Source organism: Stylophora pistillata, chromosome 3 (genome assembly GCF_964205215.1).
Source record: "Stylophora pistillata chromosome 3, jaStyPist1.2, whole genome shotgun sequence".
NCBI classification, from domain to species: Eukaryota; Metazoa; Cnidaria; class Anthozoa; order Scleractinia; family Pocilloporidae; genus Stylophora; species Stylophora pistillata.
Window position 1 is genome coordinate 31,182,159 of NC_142521.1, and position 23,746 is coordinate 31,205,904.

General features: G+C 38.3%; 5 protein-coding genes across 5 annotated transcripts in view; all 5 read left to right on the forward strand.

The window, feature by feature from the left end:
* The window catches only part of LOC148735607 (uncharacterized), a 70,729-nt gene extending 64,740 nt beyond the window's left edge, over positions 1–5,989 (forward strand). The window contains exons 23-25 of the mRNA XM_088753506.1: positions 1,190–1,261; positions 2,147–2,247; positions 4,328–5,989. Of these exons, the coding sequence (XP_088609632.1) occupies positions 1,190–1,261; positions 2,147–2,247; positions 4,328–5,989 (1,835 nt within the window). The remainder of the gene's footprint in view (positions 1–1,189; positions 1,262–2,146; positions 2,248–4,327) is intronic.
* The window catches only part of LOC148735613 (uncharacterized), a 30,132-nt gene extending 15,152 nt beyond the window's left edge, over positions 1–14,980 (forward strand). The window contains exon 5 of the mRNA XM_088753523.1: positions 13,998–14,980. Coding sequence (XP_088609649.1) covers positions 14,130–14,552 — 423 coding nt within the window. The 5' untranslated portion in view covers positions 13,998–14,129 and the 3' untranslated portion in view covers positions 14,553–14,980. The remainder of the gene's footprint in view (positions 1–13,997) is intronic.
* Positions 6,112–9,385, forward strand: LOC148735614 (tetratricopeptide repeat protein 28-like). The gene is made up of 2 exons (XM_088753515.1): positions 6,112–7,536; positions 8,034–9,385. Exon 1 carries the CDS (start codon positions 6,112–6,114, stop codon positions 7,516–7,518), a length of 1,407 nt encoding a protein of 468 aa, XP_088609641.1. The 3' UTR covers positions 7,519–7,536; positions 8,034–9,385.
* On the forward strand, positions 12,351–13,805 carry LOC148735615 (catenin delta-2-like). Its single transcript, XM_088755694.1, has 3 exons — positions 12,351–12,357; positions 12,785–12,864; positions 13,602–13,805. Exons 1-3 carry the CDS (start codon positions 12,351–12,353, stop codon positions 13,788–13,790), a joined length of 276 nt encoding a protein of 91 aa, XP_088611820.1. The 3' UTR covers positions 13,791–13,805.
* Positions 14,981–16,796: 1,816 nt separating the features above from the next.
* On the forward strand, positions 16,797–23,598 carry LOC148735616 (uncharacterized). The gene is made up of 11 exons (XM_088753517.1): positions 16,797–16,896; positions 17,850–17,921; positions 18,366–18,419; positions 18,884–18,958; positions 19,319–19,390; positions 19,667–19,765; positions 20,509–20,580; positions 21,938–22,003; positions 22,465–22,602; positions 22,988–23,053; positions 23,471–23,598. The coding sequence occupies exons 3-11, from the start codon at positions 18,410–18,412 to the stop codon at positions 23,581–23,583; spliced, it is 711 nt and encodes a 236-aa protein (XP_088609643.1). The 5' UTR covers positions 16,797–16,896; positions 17,850–17,921; positions 18,366–18,409; the 3' UTR covers positions 23,584–23,598.
* The last annotated feature ends 148 nt before the right edge of the window (positions 23,599–23,746 follow it).

Below are 23,746 nucleotides of genomic sequence, written 5' to 3' on the forward strand. Positions count from 1 at the left end.
CTTAGAGAATGAGAGCGGCATATTCGGTAGAAAAGCTCAGGGTCTTTAGCATAATGTTTTTGAAGGTATAAAATGTACGGCTTTGATGTTTAAGTTCGACCTTTATTGCATTCTGTTTTCTTTTCAGATGTGATTATAAATGAATTCCTATCAGGTGAAGGAAAACTAGAAATCGGTGACAATGCTTCCCAAGGTGAGAAAGAATCTGATAAGATTTTTTCCAAATAAATATCCTATAAAGCTATCGTCATTGCAAGTTTGCACTCGTTTAAGAGGAATTCGACATTATTTTCATTGAATACTGAAGCATCACGGAGAGTCTGCGGCCCATTTGAGGAATATCTTTCCAAGTCACTCTATATAATCGATCAACTCATAAATTTTCCAAGCAATTATCAAAACATCATTAAAATTAGAAAAAGACATTTATGCAGATGATCAATTGAGGAGTACCCATGGTTGTCACGATATGACACTAAATTCTCAGGAGTAGCCAACAAAGAAAAATTGAGGCTTAGTTGGGAGAATTTGATTTTAGGTCTTGATATGGTAGAGATTAAGGGTTGGAAAAAGCAGAGAACAAAAAACCTTCTCTCCCTGTTTATTTTGGCGGAGCAATCAAATCAGTAGAACAGTTTCCAGATCAAAGTTATAAAGTTTTAGTTTTTCAGTCTTCATGAACATAAAAGGGTGGGGCTACAATCCTCGAAGATGTATTTACCGACAATGCTTCCTTGCGTTTCAGTCACAGTAGAAGCCCATGTCACATCGATATCAGCGGAGGACAAACTCGACGTTCAGAAGAACACCTCACCAGGTGAGGAAAAACCATCAAATTAGAGTATTCTTTTAGTAACACAACTGACAGATGATGGTTTTCACTGAGTTACAAACTGGAAGTGAACCTCTATCAATGAGCTTTACGCGGCATGTCGTATAAAAGGCCATCATATTATAATTACGTAAAAATCATCTTGTAAATGGCGATATTGGATATTAACATGGTGCTTTCGCGTGATCGTTGACATCAAGACAGTGTTTCTTAGCCCTCAACTGAAGAAATATCTCCAGAAACCGTACTTGTTTCTTCTTTCTCAGTACACCTATTGAGCATTTATTAATTACAAAGCGTCACCTGACTGGAAAATATTGCCTTCAAATGTGCTAATGTGCTTTCTGTGTATTTCAGCCACAGAGGATGCTAAAGTTACTTCGAAGCTATTTGAGCCAAAGCTGGATGATCATGACGCCACTTCATCGGGTGAGAACTATGAAATGACTGTATTCTACCGTTATCACAAATGAAAGAGGATGCATTCTTACTGAGTGATGAACCAGAGAAAGAGCCATCATGATAATAACTCGGACTCTCATAAAGACTCGGTTGTCATACTAGTTGGTGTGATTCGGCCGAAATATCCTGAACATAGCAAGGATTGGAGTTTTTACTCAATACTACTGTGTGATGATCGAAATGAAGATAGTAAATTTCAAGCTCGAGGATAAAAGTTAAAGATGATGTATTTTAACTGGGCGAAACTTGGAAAAAGATAACAGAATTTTCATAGTATGTTTCCATAAATGCGTTCTAATGATTTTATAACTTTCTTTTTTCGGTGGCTTCAGTCTCAAAATTAAAAGATAACAATGTTTTAAGACTTGGAACGGGGCGAGGAGCTTTGTTCAAGAACCAGTCCCTCAATACTATTCCTTGTTTGCCGGTGATGGTCATCATAGAAGAGCGCATGGTCTTTACCGGCTTACTTCTTTATAAGTTGTAGACCTCTTAGGTAAAGAATAGTGGGGTTTAGGTGAAAACCACCCGAACATATCACTCATTACAGAAGCCAAGATCGGGAATAAAACATGATCTTTGCCTCATTTGTGGACTAAAATTGTTCCCGCCCCTATTCAGACGGTGAGGAAGTCCTAGTTCCATCGAATTTAGGAAAAAAACTAGACATGAATCATAACTTGAAGTTGGACCTTGAAATCATTTGTGTAGACGATACAAAAAAGGGAATAGCACCATAAGTCTCTATTGAAGAGTCACACCGTTGATCCTTGACACTTACAGTTTTCTTCATATATTCGTTTCTGTCTTTGAATAAATTTCTCTCGGCTCAATGACTAAGTTTCTTTCTAGGAGCCAGTGTGCAGGTTTATGGTGAGCTGAATGTTGCAGCGCAAGAAACAGAGCACAAAGAAGATATGAGAGGCTTAAGAAATCCCTCAGAGAAAGGTCAAGTAAGTGTGAAAAACAAACACGAGAAGCGTAGCCCTTTTCTAAAGGTTTTAAGTTTAAAACTTTCCTTCAGTTTAAAAGGAATATAGAAAAGAAACTAATGAGTATCTTGCGATGATTTTGGGCTGGAAATTGATATTTACTAAATTCTAGAGCAATACCATGTGGGGTTTGAAGTGTATGAAAAACGAATTACATTCAATCTTAGGGCTAAAAAACCAAACTGCAAAGTAATTTATGAGGGTCTCAACGGGGTGATGAATTCTACGGCTAAAAAGTTTGAACATTTTTCGGCTACCAGTTAAATTCTTTCCGTTGTAATTAAAATAAATTTTTTTGCGGTTAACCCCAAGAGTTTTTTCCGATACAACAAATCTCCTTGTCTTACTGATAACAAAGTAAAAAAAAAAAAAAAAAAAGTTAATGTCGAATCTATTTTAGTTATCTTTCATGAATTTTCAAAGACCGCAAAATAAGTGCCATTTCTCCATCACTGTGTTTTTGAGGTTAGGTAAATCCAAATGACATTGTGTTCCAAGAGGCAGTATCTTCTTCTGCCGGCTATTTTCTTTGTTTTGGAGCGACCTTTGTCTCCCAGTAAAATTTACTTCAGAGATACATGTGTCTAAAATTTTATCTAGGTTTCTTCGAGCGTATTTTGAAGATCTGTACGTTTTTATCAAACATTTAGCATTCTTATGGCGCTTCTCTTGTTACGAATCCTTTCTTTCACCAAGAGGATGCCGCGAAAAAAAATTCGTGTATTGGAGGGTCTCCGTCTCTTTGCAATGCGTTTGTAGGTCAAGGGTCGATTCCCTGTTAATTTCTCTCCTTTGCACACTTTTAATTTGTGTCCTAGAATGTAATTTCTGAGGCACATTTATAGGTCGTGAATTAGTTCATCTGTCCGGTTGTTCATTTGATGGGTTCCTGATGTGCTGCTTGCGTGACTCAATCTTTTATCCTACTACCTTGGACTCTGTTTTCATTTGCGATTTTTAACCGCTCTCATTTTATTCGGGTTATGTTTCACCCTTGCTGTTCGTTTTTCAGGAGGCAGATAATATACGCGTATAAGATTCACCTTTTCTATTCCTTTTTTGTGCTCTCAAATTTACAAGAAGCTTGTCGACCTCGTTCAGTTTAACTTTCGACTCCGTGGCTAATATTTCTTAATCTATGGCCACTGACTCTACGTACTTTGAAAGTTCTATTACATTTATTGTTCTAGTTCTTGCTTGCGCTAGTTTACTGAGCTTTGTTGCAAGTCTTTCAACGCGTCTATGGCGAAATTTCCCCAGCGCTCCAACAAGGTCACGTTCTGCTTTCTTTCTAACCGAGCTTAGATATCTGGTTTAAAATCTTCATCGATCGCGATGTTCGTCCAAACCTTGTATATTAGGCTTTTGGGCATGTGCCTTTCTCGAGATGAGGTTAGAAGAGTCGGATAGAGTTCGTTCCAAGTAGTGTTAGGGATCTTTTGACTCCATCTCGTTGAGGCTTCGCGGCTTTGGGCGACAGACGATTTCCTCCATCTTCGTATCATATTCCAATTGATTAGAAGTCTACAAGTTTCGGATGCTTCGGAGTCATATATGTCCGAGTTTGAGCCTCCAGATGACATGGATTTCTGTAGCTAATTAGGTGTTTTATTGAAGGTCCTCGATGTCCAAAAAAAAGAAAATTCCCCAAACGATTTCTTGTCTTGGGAACCTGGGATGACGTGACAGCTTTCTCCGAGCCAGGTCCCAAAATGCACGGTCGTTAACGTAAAAAATTGAGCTTTGACTGCTTGTAGAATTGAGAGGTTTTATTCGACTAATAAAATTCTTTCACTGTGATGATCAGTAAAATAAGGAAGTTTCTTTTATCGTAAAAAAAATGTTTTGGGGTTAGTGGCACTTACACTTTTTTTTTGTCTTCTCACCTTTTATTACATTTTTTGCGGCTAACGCTCATCTCCATTAAGAACCTCACGTATTGAAACAAAAGGCTTACGTATTTTGACCTTGGAACTTGAACATTTGAATATTACGTCCAAAAAAGCTATAAAAATTCTTACGAAGTTTCGCCAAATTCTAGGAAATACAAAATATCTCGTACAAAGATGAACCCTGTCCAGACGATACCCAAGATGTCATCCGTCTCAAACAGCTTCTGCAAATTGCCAAAGCAACCAGAAACAAACATGGGGAGGGCAACGCTTACTATGATATTGGTTCGGCCTATCACGGCCGTAAATACTTTAGAAGAGCCATTGAGTGCTACAAACGTGCAGTAAATATTTTCAAAGAATTGGGCGACAAAGCTAGGGAGGGGTATAGTTCTAGCGATCTCGGGATCGCCTATTTTGAGTTGAAAAGTTTTGCAAAAGCTATCAAGTACAAACGGCTTGCATTAGAAATTTTCAAAGAAGTGGGCGACAAGGCTAGTGAGGGAAACACTTATTACAATCTCGGTAATTCTTATTATGGTTTAAGAAATTTTATAAAAGCTAACGAATATTACCAACTTGCATCAGAAATTTATAAAGAAGTGGGAGACAAGGCTAAAGAAGGAAATAGTTATGGCAGTCTTGCTAATAGTTATTACAGTTTGGGAAATTTTATAAAAGATATCGAGTACTGCCAACTTGCATTAGAAATTTTCCAAGAAGTGGGCGACAAGACTAGAAAAGCAAGAAGTTATCGCATTCTCGGTGTTACTTATGCTGAGTTAGGAAATTGTATAAAAGGTATCGAGTACATGCAACTTGCATTAGAAATTTCCCAAGAAGTGGGCGACAAAGCCACTGAGGGAAATAGTTGTCACAGTCTCGCTGTAGCCTATCGTGAGTTAGGAAATTTCATAAAAGCTATCGAGTACAATAAACTTGCTTTAGAAATTTTCCAAGGAGTGGGCGACAAGGATAGAGAGGGAGGCACCTACAGAAATCTCGGCAGTATTTATGCTAGGTTAGGAAATTACATAAAAGCTTTCGAGTACGAACAACTTGTATTAGAAATTTACCAAGAAGTGGGCGACAAGGCTAACGAGGGAAAAAGTTATTATAATCTCGGTAATTATCATCACTATTTACGAAATGATATGAAAGCTGTCAAGTACCAACAACTTGCATTAGAAATTTTCAAAGAAGTGGGCGATAAGGCTCGAGAGGGAGAGAGTTATTGCAATCTCGGGTTGGCTTGTTTTGAGTTAGGAAATACTAAAAAAGCTAAGGAGTACCAACAACTTGCATTAAAAATTTTCAAAGAAGTGGGTGACAAGGCTGGAGAGGGAAATAGTTATTGCAATCTCGGTAATGTTTATGGTAAATTAGGACTTGTTATAAAAGCTGAGGAATGCTATAAACTTGCTTTAGAAATATACAAAGTAGTGGGAAACAAGGCTGGCGAGAGAATTTGTCATTGCAATCTCGGTGGTTGTTACGAAGACCTAGGGAAATTTATGGAAGCTATCGATTATGAACAACTTGCATTACAAATTTCTAAAGAAGAAGGCGACAAGGAAGGGGAGGGGGTCTGTTATTCCTCTCTCGGATGTACTTATAATAGGTTAGGTGATTATCGAAGAGCAATGGAGTACCACGAACTTGCACTAGAAATTGAAAAGAAAGTGGGAGACAAGGCTAGCCAAAGCTTAACATTTTTTAACCTCGGAGTTGTCTCTAAAAACCTAGGGTCTCTTTTCAGTTCGCTTAAGTATTACCAGTCCAGCGTTACGAGTACCACGAACTTGCACTAGAAATTGAAAAGAAAGTGGGAGACAAGGCTAGCCAAAGCTTAACATTTTTTAACCTCGGAGTTGTCTCTAAAAACCTAGGGTCTCTTTTCAGTTCGCTTAAGTATTACCAGTCCAGCGTTACGATGTATAATGAGCTAAGAGCTGATCTGCAATTTGAAGATGAGTGGAAGATTACCTATCGTAGTTCCTGTGAAGATGCATATGCACAATTATGGGAACTACATTTGAACTTAGGTCAAGTTGTTGAGGCTCTACTCGTAGCTGATCAAGCACGTGCTCAAGCTCTAAATGATTTGGTGAATTATGAGTACGGTTCTGGTGAACCATGCTATTTGTCACACCTGCCTGAGAAGCCTCTTTACCGATTACCTGCGGGTTGTGCTCAATCGAATTTGGTTTTCTTAACAGTTACTGATGAACAAATGTATTTCTGGGTTGTTCAGCTCGGTAATGATGTTCACTTCAGACTAATCAACATCCGCGATTATAGTTCTGATGGTTACTTGACCGAAAACTACATTGAAGAGTTAAACAAAGAGAAGTTCAGAACATTGAATGTCAAATGTGAGAATCGTTCACTTGATGATGAACCCTGCGATGACCAGTTAGCTATTGAAAGGGCGGTTGATAAGCTTCCTGAGTCTTCCCAGACAGAGTCACTGCGCAAATTGTATGACATCATCATTGGTCCTATTGCCGACCTGATTAATGGCCATGAACTTATCTTTGTTCCCGAACGTTCATTGTGCATGGTCCCTTTTGCTGCACTGATGGACTCCAATTCAAAGTATCTGTGCGAATCTTTCAGAATTCGTGTCATTCCATCCTTGACCACTCTGAAGTTGATTGTTGATGAAAGAGACGACTTTCACAACAAGACCGGCGCGCTACTCGTGGGCAATCCATGTTTGGATGAAGTTCTTTATGAGGGAAGAAAGTTAGATCCGCTTCCATGTGCCGAAGAAGAAGTGAAAATGATCGGTGACATCTTCGGCTCTACTCCACTCATTGGAGAGAAGGCAACAAAAGATGAGGTGTTGAGGCGGCTCTCGTCAGTTACTCTGGTGCACATCGCGGCACATGGCCGGATGGAGACAGGAGAAATTATCCTGGCGCCACGAACAAGCCGCAAATCACAGACTCCTGCCGAGGAAGATTACCTTTTCACAATGAAGGATGTGTCAAATGCTCACCTGCGGGCAAAACTGGTTGTGCTGAGCTGCTGTCACAGCGCTCGAGGAGAAATCAAGGCAGCTGAAGGAGTAATTGGCATAGCGCGAGCGTTTCTTGGTGCCGGAGCTCGCTCTGTTTTGGTGGCTCTGTGGGCGCTTGTTGACGAGGCCACGAAGGAATTCATGAAGTACTTCTATGAACAACTTGTCGCAGGAAAGAGAGCCAGTGAAGCTCTTCAGCAAGCTATGAATTCCATGAGAGAAATTGAACAGTTCAGAAATGTACGGAACTGGGCACCATTTGTACTCATTGGAGATGACGTCACACTGGACCTACCGGACGCTTCTGAAGTTTAGACTTTGGATGATTTACATGTAGGTGTAACTTTCTTTATTGTCAATTACTATAATGCTTAAATGACTCTATGAAGATTTTTTTGTTTTATTCTAAGGCTTACAATCCTATGGCACCTGTATTGGCGTAGAAATGCGATGCATGGGCGGATGCATGAATGTTTGATAGGAGGGGTCCAAACTTTGGTTCAGAAAGGACTGTTGGACTCTTTTGAGGCAAATTACTTCTCCCCCACACCCCTCACTCCCCCTCCCACCAGTCGCGGTTGCGCGTTACAATTCTTTGGCCGCTTACCGTTTACTTGGATTCATTAATTTAAAAAGTCAGCCAGTTAAAAAGTGATATACGATCCTGCGGATGTAAGAATTTCAGTCTCAAAGCTGTTAGCGTCAGGTCTGATAGAGGGGGGGGGTTCGGACTCCCGGACCCTCCCCCTGGATCCGCCACTGTCTTAGCATTTTAGGAATTTTTCTTTCTCAATTTTTAATTTGAGTTTGAATAATCTTTTTCCTTGAAGGTTGTGAACACTGAACACAGACTTGCACAAGAAAAAGACAAGACTCTACACTGATGGAGAAAAAACTTCAGGGACCACACCAGGATTGGATTGTACACAGACTCAAATAGACCAAAGTAATCTAAGACTTTTTAGTTTTTCTTTAAGTGTGTTTGAGTGCTTTTAGAGGCATTATACAATCGAGTATTCATTTGAACTCGTAATCGATGAGAAATTTTAACATTTCTCCATTTTTGGTTAAGGATTTGATTTTTGAATTTCACGAGCCCAGAGAAAAAGACTTTTCAGATCGGAATTTTGTTCAATAAGTTCTTTACTATAGATTAACTAAACAAAGAGTGTTTCAATACTATTTCTGGCGCTATGCGATCGGGTACTCAATTGAACTCGTTATCGCTAAAACATTTGAAGCATTTTCTTAAAAAAAGGTTTGGGATTTAGTTTTTAAGTTTCGTTATGTGCCCGAACAAGACTTTTTATTTTGTACAAAGAGTTCTTCACTTATGATAAACTGCACGAATTGGCTAGTATATCAGAAAATAATTTCCAGGCTATAGTGAGAAGTCATGTCAATTGCGCAAATTTGCCAGTTGTTAGGTTGGCTAGAATCAATCGCAAACTGATGAACTCGTGGCCTGATCTTTCTTCAACTTCTTTTTTTTAACTTGAAGTAACAAAGAATGGGTATGATGATGTAAATTTTTATTCCTTTAACTCTTTGAGGGTCTCAATGAGGCTTTTACGGGTAAAGAAAGGTTAACCTTTTGGCCTATTATTACGGTTAGCATATTTTACGAATATCGGTTTAAATTTGTCAATTTCGGTCAGCGGTTCAATCTCATTGAGACCCTCTTTTTTGCTAATTTCCGTAGTTTTAGCCTTTTCAAGGAACGCATTTTTTAAATATCTTTTTAACTGCTTTGACACTTTTGAAGAGGAGCCCTTCTGAAAACCGTTTTTGTGATGAATGATCACTTTATAGGTTTTGGAATTATCAATTTGCTTTTTACTAGTACAATGGAACCTCGATTTAACGAACCTCTGTATAACGAAGTCCTCGGTTTAACGAAGCTCCATATAACGAAGTCCTCGATTTAACGAACCTTTATATGACGAACTCCACGGTTTACGAACATTACTTAAGTTTCAGCCCGGCTAAAGTTACAGTAAAATGTATGCCACAGAACTTTGATATAACGAACCCTCGATATAACGAACCAATTTACGCGGTCGACCCCTTGGCACTTCGATAAAGCGAGATTCCACTGTAGCTGTTTGGCAAGACATCCTTAAATACAAAAGTGAAACTTGTTTCTGAGGCCTAAAATATATTTGTTTCTTTAATCTTACAAGTGTGCGCGCATGAAATTTATTACTCAGCACATGAACCAAGGAAATCCACAAGTCGACATAAACCCCAAGGTCTGATTAGCGAAGCCCCTTACCCCCACCCCCCTTAGTTGCAAAGCAGCTCCATGAGTCTTAGGGATTGAGTGCAACACTCTCGAAGAAGTCTCTCGGGTGGCGCTAAAATTGTTGTTCGAAAGCAATGCTATTTACGTCCTTTCGTACTACAGGAGCCCGTTTCTCCTTGTGTGTCGATGTTTCCTGGTCCCAGAAAACATACCTTTGCATTAGTTAAATTCAAAATTGAGACGGTTATCGGTTTCGCAACTCAAACAGAAAGAAATGTATAGAAATCAAAGGGATTTTAATAATTGGCGACCAAAGGCCTTCAACTAAGGTCTCGGGCTCGCGACTGTCGGGGGAACTTTCGAATTTGAGTAAAAGGGTTCCAGAGCACACGTTTCGATGTTGGTGAACAAAAATGTAATCTTTTGCAGTTATCAGAAGGAAAAACTTGTCGGAACATCCACAAATCCTTAACTCTTAGATTGAAATTAAATTAAGGGAGGCAGATTTGTATCAGTCTCAAATATATCAATTTCTCAATTCTCACGCGTGATCGATTGGTACAACTGATCAAAGCTGGACATGCTTTTCTGCGTAGACCTGAGCTCTAGTTACTTTCAGACAAACTTGGTTGAAAAGTTGTAGTTTCAAAAATATCTTCCTTTTCAAGCTAAGAGTCGCGTAGATGAGCACAGATTGGGTCTAGTGATTTTTTACTGAAATCTGGTAACATAAATTTAATCAGGCATCACAAAAAGAAATCTGTTCGCCTACTACAGCCTCCCATTAAATCGAGATTTTTTTCTCGTTAGAAATCTACATGGACCAGTTTACTCATCTCTTAAACAAAATATTTCATTTTGAAATAACATTGATGACTTGAACCAGGTGATAGCCTGACTTACCAAAGGGTCATTAAGGCTCAGTGGAAGAGCATTGGAGCGAGGTTTGAGGATCGATTTGAATTCGTCATAGGAAATCTGAAATTTCTCTTTGTTTCTGTGCTATGTGCATGCATACACTCGTAAATAAAAGAATAAACATCTTTCTGTATTTCACTATGAATAAAGGCTGATAGTTTCGAAAGAAACTGTTAGGGGCTGCGTCGGTGAGAGTAACGAAATAATTTGGATATATCAACAAAGTTGAAATGGTAAATTGGCCACCGTAACGATTACAAAAGCTGACGTTTCGAGCGTTAGCCCTTCGTCGGAGACACATTCGCTCCGACGAAGGGCTAACGCTCGAAACGTCAGCTTTTGTAATCGTTACGGTGGCCAATTTACCATTTCAACTTTGTTGATATATCCAAATTATTATGTATTTCATTATGCCACGCTCATGAAAAGACGTAAAAACATCTTCCTCCAACTGCAATGATGTCTCAACACCGACTTAGGTTTCCTACCTGTCTTGCTCGAACCAGTGTGTTTGATAATCAGAGGTGAAATTGTACATTATGACAAGAGGAAATGAGGAAGAACGCTGCATAAAGAGGAAAATGCGTTATTTTTGCGCCTTTTACTGAGGCTTGCATGGCTCATGGTTTAAGGCAAGTAATTTTCCGGTGAGATCAGAGAGGAAAATGTTAAATATGATGGAAGAATTTTTAAAAAAGAAAATCATGAGAATACAATAGAAATCATTTTAATCGCCCATACCCTCAAAGGGGAGTTTTTTTGGCTCCATAATGTTTATGCTTTGGGGAACGCATCCAAAACCATTGAGTTGAGTCACTCATTTGGGTATTAAGTGGTCCTACGAATGCACCTCTCCCGAAGCTTTGAATCGCTGATTGTCCTGAGTTTGGGCCTTACAAGTTCAAGGAAAGCTTCTGGCAAACAATCATCATCTATACATGTGGCTTTTCCAGCTGTCACCATCTGTTGTTGCCATTTAAACAAAAAATCTTTTTTTGACAAGACAGAATCTGTGTTGTTTAGCAGGACCTTGATGTTTCGCACTTTGGTTAATTAAGAACTGCTATGATGGTCTTTCTCATGTGTATTGCCAAGCCATAATATTTTTGACGTTTTACTTTCGTCTCAGTGATCCTTCCGGGGCTCCCAATTGGTTTCTAATCTTCAAGTTTTTCTTTTGTCCTTGCTTTTAAGCTCAAAGGTGCTTCCCCATTCTCGTTTGGACATGGTTAACATAATCCAATTAAACAACTTTCAATTTAACATACACTGATTTTCAACAGTGTTGAAGATTTTTCTGTCTCTGTCAGATACCATCCTCTTGTACCGTAAGTTATGTAGTTCAGTGGATCTCCCTCAAAGGATAGAAGCTTCTACCGCCTCGATGGCTGGTGGTTAACTTCCATCAGAACTTATGTTACACCTAGACTTGCTCCAAGTCGCGAAGCGAAAGGTCTGAGGCGAGCGGCGAGGCCGCGAGAAGTTCTACCAAAATACAGTTAGAAAAATAAAACGGACTTTGGAAAGTCTAGTTACACCCAAAAGTGGCTAATTTCTCTTTTAACACCTCAGTACCAACGTAGCTTCATTGTATCTTAGATCGAATTTCGTTGTTAAATACGGTTCTCCCTCCGTGTTGGCGTCTTGGGTCTTTGTTCAAAGACCTTCAACGGAACAATTCCTTCGTGCCTAAAGGTATTATGATTTACTGAAAATAGAAAAATTCTTAAAATTGCATACTTATAAAATTCTGAACGCGTCTTGAAACTACCGTTGGTTTGATATTTAGCAGAATATTCTGTGAATTAAGTAAAAATTAGTAGTCAAAGTTGCAAATTATGCATCAACCGTACAAAAACTAAGAAAAAAAGTATCATAGATTGTAAGTATTAGTTTTGTCTTTAATTGTCTCCGTATTATATGCATTTGGAGACCTATATTTACGACGTATTATGTTCCAAAATAAAATTGTAGGAAAATCAAAATGGAGGGTATTCTCGTTCGATTATCTTTGAGCTCTGGTGTCTCAGTATTATCCACACACCCTATTTTTTCATAACTTTGACGGTATTCACTTGTAAAGTGTTTCTGTTGTGGCTGATGATGATGATTGGTTAAAACATTTGGGTCCGGTTTAATTTTAAAGATTCCTCTTCGTTTTGATAGCTATAAGCCGACTTGGGTAAATATTAGCCCGATCGAGAGATTCTACAATACGAACAGGACAACTGGGGGTAAAAAGGATTTGTCAAGGAAAATTACTACTTATCAAACTAATGTGTATCAGTTTAAATTTATTTATTACTTATTTATTAGCAATATTCCTGCAGGCTAACTCAGTTCAATCAATCCAGTTTGAATGGGGGCCTGCTTAATAATAATTATAACAAATTTATTGGGAAATATAAAACACATAAGGGTTTCACGAAGCGGCCAATCCTGAGACTCTAGAAGCGTCTGCTGGGGCCATTCACAATCTGACAGCATGTGGCTGGAGGGTATGTCTAACACCTATAGATTTAGTGATAAGTTAAGAGCGAAGATGGGGTGGAATTACTGTGTTGTGGGCTTGGGTACAACACTTTCCTTCCACTTTAAACGACGGTGGGCCACTCTTTTTTTGTTAATGCGCCATAATTTGATCGGGATGTCCTGATGCGAGCTTTGACATAACCATCGTCTTGTCTTCATGGTAAAGACACTCTATTTCACTCTCACTGTGCATCTATTCAGTCAGGAGCATAAATAACTTCCAGGGAAAGGTTTCGAATCCTAAGTAGTAACCTGTGATAGACAACCGTCCCAATAAAAGGGTTTGGTAATGATCCTTATCTCTTTATACGACGGAAACGAGGAGATGCACCAGGGGTATAAGAAATCAGAGTGAGAGTTTCATCGCAGCTTGTTCACCTGTTAGACTATATCATCAGTATTTATATTCTCCATACTGTTCTCTATACATTTCCTAAGGTGCTGGCAAGGAGAATGCGTTTAATAATCAATAGCTTCTTTAGTTGGTGATAGTTTCCGCCATTTTCTTGATCTTATGTGGTTTCAGGGGTGATATTGTAAGGAGAAATTAGATGCAAGTTACCAGGTCGATTGGTTAATAGTGGTTCAGTCCAACCTCTGAAGAAAATGTGACTTAGATTTGCTTTTAGGAATTTTTGTAAACGAAGAGAAAGGGAGGTAATGGTTTAAAATAGTTTTTGTTTTATACAAATTAATTTTTCAGTGGTCTATGATTGTCCGCTCAGCAGTACGGAAAGAGAAGGGTCTTCCCATTTTAGTAGAACTTCTACGAATTAATCATGACCCTGTAGTGAGAGCTGTTTCAACAGCGATGAGAAATCTAGCAATCGACCCGAGGAACAAGGATGTTTTAGGTGTGTATATTGACCTCTTCTTGTCTGTTGTAGTGTAAAGTTTACCGCAACTTCGTCAAAGAAATCACTCAACTGATTACCTTGGTTTACAAAATCTTTTTGTGAAAAAGAGTAACAAAAGCAAGATTGGGACTCATCCATGCTCGAAGCAGGGTTCGTGTGACTTTAAATCGCTAATCAGTTTCACTTGGGTTTAAACTTCTGTTTGTGTTGTTTTGAAGTGTAGTTTCATTTTTGCACCATAGGTATTAATAACTCTTTGGAACTTACCAGCTCTTCGAAGTTCTCTAAAGAAGGAAGGCTGGGAGTTCACAAAAGAAATAGGAGATGAATACGGTCATGTTCCACCCACCCCGCGGCCGTACGACGAGGTCACAATGCCACGGGGATCTCAGAGAGGAATCCCGTCTACTGTCGGAAGGAACGAACCACGACCGGTACGATCTGATGAAACATCGATTCCGGAACCTCGATACGAGTCCCAACAAAAAAGCGAACCCCCAAGGTTTTCCAAAGATGGTTACGAAGCCGACGACGATGCTCGACGGCGAAGAGAGCCGAACAACGCACGAGACAAGTTGGAAATGGAAGGCGTGGGTGGCTATAGGGAAATCGATCATCGGCCGGGAGTCGAGAGAGGCGGGGGTGTTCAAGGATTACCTCCGGGTGCCCCGCCGGCTTACCCTGACGGGGGTGGAAAGCCCCAAGAAGAACCAACATACGCTCAGGTCGATAAAAGTAAAAAGAAAACGTATAAATTACAAGGAGGGGAAGGTGCAACTTCTGACTCGTGGGTTTGAATGTTCCTCTGAACACTTTTTCGCGTGAAGTATTCGAAACCGCAGTATTCGAAAGAGCTCGTAGGAACAGCAACTCCCTCGCGTTCAAGAAACGTCATCAATCGCAAGAAGGAGGCAAATTCAACTGAAAGCGTTTTCTTCTCGGCAGACATTTAGGACTTATAGTGTTTTAAAAGTTAATTGCGTTCACTGATCGAATGGACGCCTTGATGAATGCTGATTAATGGCAACTCAAGGGAAAAACTGGTTTTTACTAATAGTTTGGCCACACTGTAAATGATTCATCTGAAGAACACATTCATACAATGTGCAACTGAACTGTTAGGTTCTAGATATCAGATAGTCACCTCTTTGAAAGAGGGTCGAAGGCTTAGTTATATTTTTTAGTTGTTTTTTTGTATGGAAATATTAAATATAATTCAACCTGACCCGTCATCGTATATTATAGTACTTCAATGACACGTAAGCCAAACTAAAACGATCCAAGTTCGTTATCTGCATATTGGACGAAGCAAAGAAATCAATTCACCATTCTCTGATATCGACCCTGCAGGGGCCCGTTTCTCGAAAGTCCCAGTAACTTAACGGACCCGTAAAGCGGTTCTGTTTTCATTCAGGATGGGAATTTCAAAAGTTTTGAAAACAACAAAATGAAACCATCAACTAAAGAAACAAAATGGAGTGGTTTAGGGGCCAGAGCCTGCTTTTATATTCTTTGAATTTTTATTTTAAAACATGGCCTCGGGCCCGCTAAGTTACCGGGACTTTCGAGAAACGGGCCCCTGTTTCTTGGATTGATCGTGAGCAGAGATCAATTCAAGGGCTCGTACCATGCATGGGTTATATAGCGTAGACCCTGATTTACAATGACTATTCACCGATGAACCATCGAAGAAGGCATGAAAACGTTGCCTGAATCGAAAACCGCTGCATCACTTCAAATTCTGTTTGAATAACAACTCTCCACTTTCTAATCTCTTCATTTCTTACATTGACCTACTCTTGTGCTTAAAAACGGAAACTCTTACACAGCAAGCTCTTGCTAATGACCTCTCAAACGCTGTTGATCGAAAGGAAATACTTGAAATTCGAAAAAATAAAGACCAGAAATGGTTCAGGCGATGATAGATCGGAAATGGTTAAGGGGATGATATATATAAACCTCTCTGTCATGTTATTCTTTCTTGATTTCTTGTCCGCGTTTTCGATTTTGAGGCAAATGAGTTGTTCAGGGTGCGTCTCCAACAGGGACGAGACGGTGAATTTGCGTGCCGGAATGTATTTATCAAAACAATTTACTTATCACGAAACATATTTGAGACAGAGGGTTTTACTGATCCTCAAATCACTCATTCTTTGCTTTGTAATATTTTTCGACCGAAACAAAGGAATCAAAGGTTGTGTTCACTTCCGCTTGTTTTTGTTGTTAGTGTTTTTGACTCAGCCAACAACTTCCTCTCACATAATCATTTTCGATACTAATATGTCTTAATTTTGGGTTACTCACATTTTCGGTTTTTTTCCTCGTATTTTTGGGATAGGATTTGAGAAACAAAACTTATATCTTACCATACCCAAAGAAGGAGGAAAATGAAATTGAATCTGGCATGACGTTGAATTAAATCGTAACAATCGTGAGCGGATCAGGAATCTGATGTGAGAAACGAAAAAGTGAACATGTACACTGAAATATCCAGCGCTTGGCGAGATACGTGATTCCTGCCTTTTTTAGCCCAATGATCCATGATTCATGAAAATGTTCTTTTTACGATATTCGTGATTCATGTTTTAGCTACATTTCATAACCTGAAAAGCAAGAAAATTCATGACTCTTTATTTAACCGCTATGATTATTTTGCATATAACTCCGAAGTTCTCGACTAGCAATCGTGAAGCCTGTGATTGAAGTGCCAGAGCGAGGTGGTATAACACCGAGTATGAATGTGTATAAAGTAGAACCTAGGAACAAAATCACAATTTCCTTTTTCTGACATAATGAGGTAGTCAGTGGCTATTAAAGTTGACAAGATCGCGTACAGGGCCAGTTGTTTCGATTTCGTAGGTGTACATGAGTAATGATCTGATCTTCACGAACAAAAACTAAAACTGCCTGCGAAACTGAAGTAGTTACATAGAAAAACACAGAAACAGAAACATGCATACACTCCTCAAAATTTATTTATAACCGAGGGAAACAGTATAAAGTGCCGTTGAACTTCTTCGAATCTCATCGTGCGGCCAAGCCGTGACACTTAAGTGGTTACACCTTGGAAACAGCAAGGAAACTTTTCATGCAGAGTTGGTGTCAAGAAAGCAAGACAAACTTCCAACCGAAACTTCTGAGGTAAGAGTCGTGTATCAATAGGAGTGTTTGTTTATTAATAACAGATCTTTTTTGTTATACTTATGGTAATGATGTCCTTCATAATTTGTCTCCTTAATTTGCAATTTGTACCTTTTCCAATATTAGATGTAAGAAATGGATAATCTTGTATTCCGATTTCCGCTCCCGATAACTCGAACAATCGTTTGCTCGAAACTTTCGCTAGTTGAATAAAAAGTTCGGTAAGGCTCACGTTTAATTTCTGATATCGGCTTAATTAACATTTTTGTTTTTCTTCCAATTATACGAGTCTTCTCAAGCTGAAGTGATTTCTCTGTTTGTTTGCATTATTTTCTTCGCACTTTTGTATTCGGTAACTATTGATTCATTTGGCAAGAAATGCCAAAATTTTTATTATGTCCTCCAGTAGTTTGATACTCTCAAAATCATGTCCAGTGATATTGCCAAAGTTCCTTTATTTTCTCGTACTGAACTCGACACAGAGAAAATTGAAACTAAACTATTGATAGGTTCAATATCAGTAAGAAATTAAGTTAAAAAAAATTAGGCCAAACAAGTTTTGATGTGGTCGTGATGCGGAATGGCACGCGCAACGTTTGTGATCTATCACGTTCAACTGTCATATGAATTATTCTAAATTTTTTATCGTGCTATTAAGTTATTAAAATCTCTTTAAGTAACGATACACAAAGGGCTGATTATCTTAATACAACGCCGATTTTTCAGCAGAAGCAAGTAAGCAGCCTTTAAGAATGCATAGGTTAAAAAGACTAGAAAAGCAGAAAACAGGAAATCTTTACTTGTTCTTGTTGCCACTCAAAATTGATTCTCTTGGCCTCCCATGAACCTTCAGACTGTAAAGAAGGTTTCCTCAACGAAAACCACGAAAATTTCAATATTTTAGGAGACTTCATAAGAGACTCATTAACTCATATGGTATCTATGTATTTCAGCCACAGAGGATGGTCAAGCTACGTCGGTTTCCGTCGAGGAGAAACTGGACGTCCAAAGCATCATTTCATCAGGTGAGACATGATAGATTTCTCCTATCATCAACTCTAAAGAATGGTGTTTTAAAGTAAGGAACACGCCTGTACTAAAATAAAAAGAGGTTGCGAATGCTACCAACACTGAGGAGTCGAACTTTCCCACACTAAACTATGGGAGACTTGTGGTATGATGGCCATTTAATCAGATTCATGTAACTGGGCTTTGGGTGATCATGAAATGGAAAACAGTATCTTATGGCTGGTGGTTAAAGTTAAAGGTGACGTTACTGGGCAAAAAACTCTCATAAAAAAATTTATATTTTCTCTTGCTCAACTTATTGGCCAAAAAATAAAAAAAGAATAACGCGAAAAAAAAAAAGCTAAATAAGTTGTTTTCCAATGTGTTGTCATGAAAATGTACCACTGCAATGACGTAAATTCAGCCTTAATTTCACTCTTTGTTTTCATATCTGGCTGAAGATAAAATTCCATCACCTGATGAAAAACTAGGAACTGGTGACAGTATGTCTACAGGTGAGAAAAAAATAAATTCAAAAACTGTCTACGAAGGTGTCTGTATCATTATCTCCATCGCAAATCTTTCGCCTTTTGAGCCTTTGATTTAATAGTAGGGGTCACCGACGCCTATTACTGTGGCTTGTCTTATAAGTCACCTTTAGGGTCGCTTACTAAAAGCTTTACCCAATAACTGAAATTATTACTCTTGCACTTTTTTAGAACGCTACCATGACGAAAATGTTATTCAAAATTCTCTGGAGTGGCCAAAAAAAAAAAAAATTGCTTTGCTTTAAATTAAGAGAATTACCTTTCGACACCTTGTCAATATAAAGATTTCAAAACTCGAGAAATGCAGAAAACATCAGACAGGACAGTTTCCGTGACAGAAACTCAGAAAATTCAGTTCAACAATTAACCTCAATAACCTCGAAATGTTTCAACAACGCCGATTAAGAGGTAGTTGTTTTCTTGTATTTCAGCCACTAAAGATGCCGGTCAAGTTACGACAGTATCGGTTGAGGAAAAAAAGGATGCTTATAACAAGAACTCATCAGGTGAGAAAAAATATCAATTAATGGTTTTCTACCAGTGTAAAAATAGGGGGGGAGATGTTTAAAGAAGGCTACAAAAGCTTAAGAAATCAATGTATGCCATCAAAAGAGGAAGGTAATCATGGCACAAGGAACCAGGCCCGGTACTTTCTATGAACTGAAATATCAAACTTGCAATGAGGCCCGAAGTTAAAGGCCTGTGCCATCAAGCCTGCAGACCGTTTACGAACTTGATATTCGTTAGACTTTCAAACAAAAACCATAAATTTTAATGGAGAAGTCTTCCAAAAATCATAAGGAGTAACAAAAACTTAAGTTTCATCGACGCAAACTAACTGATATGAACCTTTCGTGGTATTTCAGACACAGACGATCCTCATGTTCCATCAGTTTCCGAAGGAGAGAAACTGAAAATTAACATAAATACTTCACCAGGTGAGAAAAACTATTAAAGGGTGGTGTTGTATTGTTAAAACTACTGAAAGATGACGTTTTTTATTCTTTTGAGTAACACGCACATAGTCAAGAAGAGAAATTCCGAATGTTCCCCACAGCAGACAAACCTTCATCACTGAGTCGGAGGTTCGTTATATGAAGGCTAAGAAATCAGATTTATGGATCAAACATCCTACCAACTGCTATGATTGGAAACATAATAAAATTTAATCAGCGCAAATTTAAAAGATGTCTCGTTCTTTGTACTGATTTCAGCCATGGAGGATCCTCAAGTTGCATTGATATCAGTTGATGATCAAGTTACCTCTGTTTCGGTTGAGAATGAACTGGACGTCCAAAGCAGCATATCGCCAGGTAAGAAAATAATAGTACTCTACTCTTATCTCACCTGTAAGTGAGTGCTTTCATTAAGGAACACACATACTTAGAGAAGAGAAACTGCGCATGCTCTCAAATCTCCGAACTGTGATGAACTCGTGGTACAGAGGCCATTAAGTCAGATTTATGTAGGCGACAAATGACAAAAAAAATCTTGTATACAGCTGGGATTGGAATGTTAGATAATGGGATGGAAAGTAGTAGCTTGTAATGTTGTTTTTCGGGATTTTTTATGTCAGTCAACAATTCCAGAACCAAAACCATAAACATGACGTGACTACTGACGCTTGATAGGATGTTTATAGCCTGCGTTTCTAGCTCGCTTTCCGCGGCTCGCTATCTAAGAACTTTTAGGCCTTTCCCTACGGAGAATGATCAGTGTATGAGTTATTCACACGTTTTTATGATGCTATTAAGCTATTAAGATCTTTTAAAGTAAGGATACACTAAGGGTTTATTATCTTAATATAACGCCGAAATTTCAGCAGAAGCAAACGAGAAGCCCTTAAGAATGCATAGGTTAAAAAGACTAGAAAAACAGGAAGCAGGAAATCTTTACTCCTCTCCTTGTTTTAACAAAAGGAAACTGACTGTTTTGGCCTACGTTCAAACCCCGAGTAAAATTAAGACGGTTTTCTAAGCGGAAACCACGAAAATTTCAATTCTTTTAGCAGACTTCATGAGAGAATTATAACTTACATGGTATCTATGTATTTCAGCCGCAGAAGATAGCCAAGCTACGTCGATTTCAGTTGAGGAGAAACTGGACGTCCAAAGCGTTACTTTATCAGGTGAGACATGATAGATTTCTACTATCAACACCTCTAGGGCACGGTGTTTTAAAATAAAGAACACGCGTAGAATCAAAAAAGAGAGTCTGCAAACGCTCCCAACAGGAGTCGAACCTCCCTTACCAAACTGTGGGAGACTCGTGGTACAATGACCATCAGATTTATGTAACTGACAAACATCTTGCATGTAGCTGAGATTGAAATGCTCGTATTCTCTTGCGTACAACAACAACAACAACAACAACCTTTACTTGCACCCTGAATTAAATTAAATTTACATTACAAAAAGTAATAAATCAAATAAAATAAAGTGCATGGCTGCCCAAAATAACCACCAGGCCCCGGTTATTCGAAGGATGGATAACGCTATACACTGGATAAACCTCTATCCGGTGGATAGCGCAGTACGTTTTGGTAACACTTATCCGCTGGATAGCGATTTATCCGTTGGATAGCGCTATCCGCCCTTTGAACAACCGGAACCAGGCTAATAGAATTGAGCAGCCATCCTTAGGATTTTAAATACTGTAATGACTAACGGTGTCAGGTACTTGAGACTTCTTTAAGTAACACATACAACAACACAGAAACACACAGACAAAAAATAGTTACAAGCTAAAAATACAAATTAGTGAAAATAAGCAGGAAAATACAGTATGTATAGGCATATTAACTAACGGAAGAAAGAAAATGTATAGTATAATAAGTCAGTTAGTAACTTGCAAGAATACTTGATTTTAACTTTTTCTTAAATTGTTTAAGTGATAGAAGCTTAATGTCATCACTGATTGCATTCCAAACCTTAGCGCCTTGATATCTAATATTAAAAATACCATAGTTTGTTCCTGTCTTTGGCAGAGCATAAGTCATTCTAGAGAAAAGCCTTGTATTATAATTATGGGTTGCTTTGACTGTAGTGAAAAAAACATTACAATTAATGGGAGGAAGTTGGTTTTTAAATTTGTACATAAAAACCGCAATGTGAACAGTTACTTCATCAAATAGTTTGAAATAATGAAATGAAAAACAGTATCCTATGGCTGGTGGTTAAGTTTAAAGATAAAGTTACTGAGTAAACAACAGTCCAATAAAGAAAAATATCTTATTTTACTCAAACTTATTCGCCGAAAAAAAAAAGCAAAAAAAAAAAAAAAAAAAACAGAAAAAAAAAAAAACTAAACAAGTTGTTTTCCAATGTCCATAATGTTCGCTTAATAAAGTATATTCTATATACAAGGCTAAAAAAAGAATCTTTTAGCCTTGTATATAGAATATATTGTTTTCCAATATGTTGTCATGAATATGTACAACTGCAATGACGTAAATCCAACTTTAATTTCACTCTTTTTGTTTTCAGATGTGGCTGAAGGTAAAGTTCCATCACCTGATGAAATACCAGGAACTGGTGACAATACTTCTACAGGTGAGAAAGAAAATAAGGGAAAAATTGCCTTTAAATGTGTCCGTGTATCATTATCTTCATCGCAAATCTTTCGCCTTTTGAGCGGAATTGTGATTGGATATTAGATTTCACCGAGATAGTCTGCGTCCTGTCTTATAACTCACTTTTAGGATCGCTCACTAAAAGCTTAATCCTGTTAAATGATTTTTCTTGCACTTTTTAAAACGCTACAAAGACGAAAACATCATTCAAATTCTCTGGAGTGGCCAAAAAAAAAAAAAGAAACTTGCTTTGCTCTAAATTAAGGCAATTAGCTTCGACATCTTGTCAATGTAAAAGATTTCAAAACTCGAGAAATGCAGAAAACATCAGACAGGACAGTTTCCATGACAGATACTAACTAACGTTCAATTCAACAGCCTTCATGAACAAAAAATATTTCCGTAACGTGAAATAAGAGAGACTTGTTTTCTGTATTTCAGCTACTGAAGATCCTCAAGTGAAATCAGTTTTGGATGAGGAAAATGCGGATGTTCATAACAAAAATTCATCAGACGCGACTGAAAATGAAGTCCTATCACCTGAAGGAAAACTAGGAATTAGTCAAAATACATGTACAGGTTAGAAAGAGTGAAATATAAAGAAAAATTGTCATAAATATCCAAAGCATTTCCGGCTTTGATGCCTTACGGAGAGACTGAAGTTGGTATGAGGAGCCACTTTCTTTTTCTTTCGTTATTTGTTGAGGCTAAACTGGACGTTGATAAAAACATCTCATCAAGTGAGAAAAACTACGAGATGGTGATTTTCTACCAAAGTTACAACTGAGGGATGATGTTTTTCCACCAAGTGACACACAGTTACTCGCATTTACAAAAGAAATTCTGAGTGCTTCTACGCGAGTAAAAGCTCCCTCTCTGGGCTTTAAGAGATTTATGGTACTAGATTTAAGTGACGCGCAATAGGTAGTTTTTGAGTATCTGACACATTCAGCTTCATTCTCAGATCCGGTTAAACATGATGTGACATCACAAGAAGGGAATGACGGTACTGATGAAAAACTGTCAACAGGTGAGAAAAAACAGAACGAAAAAAGAAAAATATTTTACAGAAATATTCATGTGCTGCTGAAGAAATTTGGCTTTAGACCAAATCAATTATAGAGGTAGCCAAGAATGAAATATTTTTTGTGACATTTGAGGAGAATTAGCCCTCGGAAAGTTTGAGGATTTATAGCGTCAAACGAGAGGCAATCAGGAAACAAGAATTAACCTCTTCTTCCTCTGGAATGAAACTTCAACCTGATGGTACAGCCCAAAATCAAAGGCCCGTACCTGCTGACTGTGTAGGAATTTAACTTCCGCTAGATTTCTTCTAAAAAAAGACTATAACGTTTCACTATACTAGGTCTCATGAATTCAGCAGGTAGTAGCAAAACCTTAAGGTTCATCAATGCCATCTAAATGAATTTTTGTCTTGATATTTCAGCCATTGAAGATCCTCAAGTTGCGTCCATTTCAGGCGAGAAGAAACTTAGCATTCATGAAATCACTTCATCAGGTGAGAAAAACTGTAAAAGATTAGTGTGTTCTACTCGTTAAGACAACTGAAACATGATGTTTTTCTAACGAGTGACACACAAATAGTTGGAAAAGAGACATTCGGAATGTTTCCCAATGAGAAGAACTTCCATCACTGAGCTGTAAGACACTCGTGGTATGAAGGCCAATAGAGCAGATCTATATGGCAAATGTCCTGCACGTT

Excerpts from the sequence above, each read along its gene's own strand:
- LOC148735616 (XM_088753517.1), top strand. Across the intron at positions 18,959-19,318 it reads TTATAACAAGAACTCATCAG|ACACAGACGATCCTCATGTT; the intron begins GTGAGAAAAAAT and ends GTGGTATTTCAG. Across the intron at positions 19,766-20,508 it reads CCAAAGCAGCATATCGCCAG|CCGCAGAAGATAGCCAAGCT; the intron begins GTAAGAAAATAA and ends TATGTATTTCAG.
- LOC148735615 (XM_088755694.1), top strand. Across the intron at positions 12,865-13,601 it reads TGACAGCATGTGGCTGGAGG|TGGTCTATGATTGTCCGCTC; the intron begins GTATGTCTAACA and ends TTAATTTTTCAG.
- LOC148735614 (XM_088753515.1), top strand. The coding sequence starts at position 6,112 with ATGTATAATGAGCTAAGAGCTGATCTGCAATTTGAAGATGAGTGGAAG.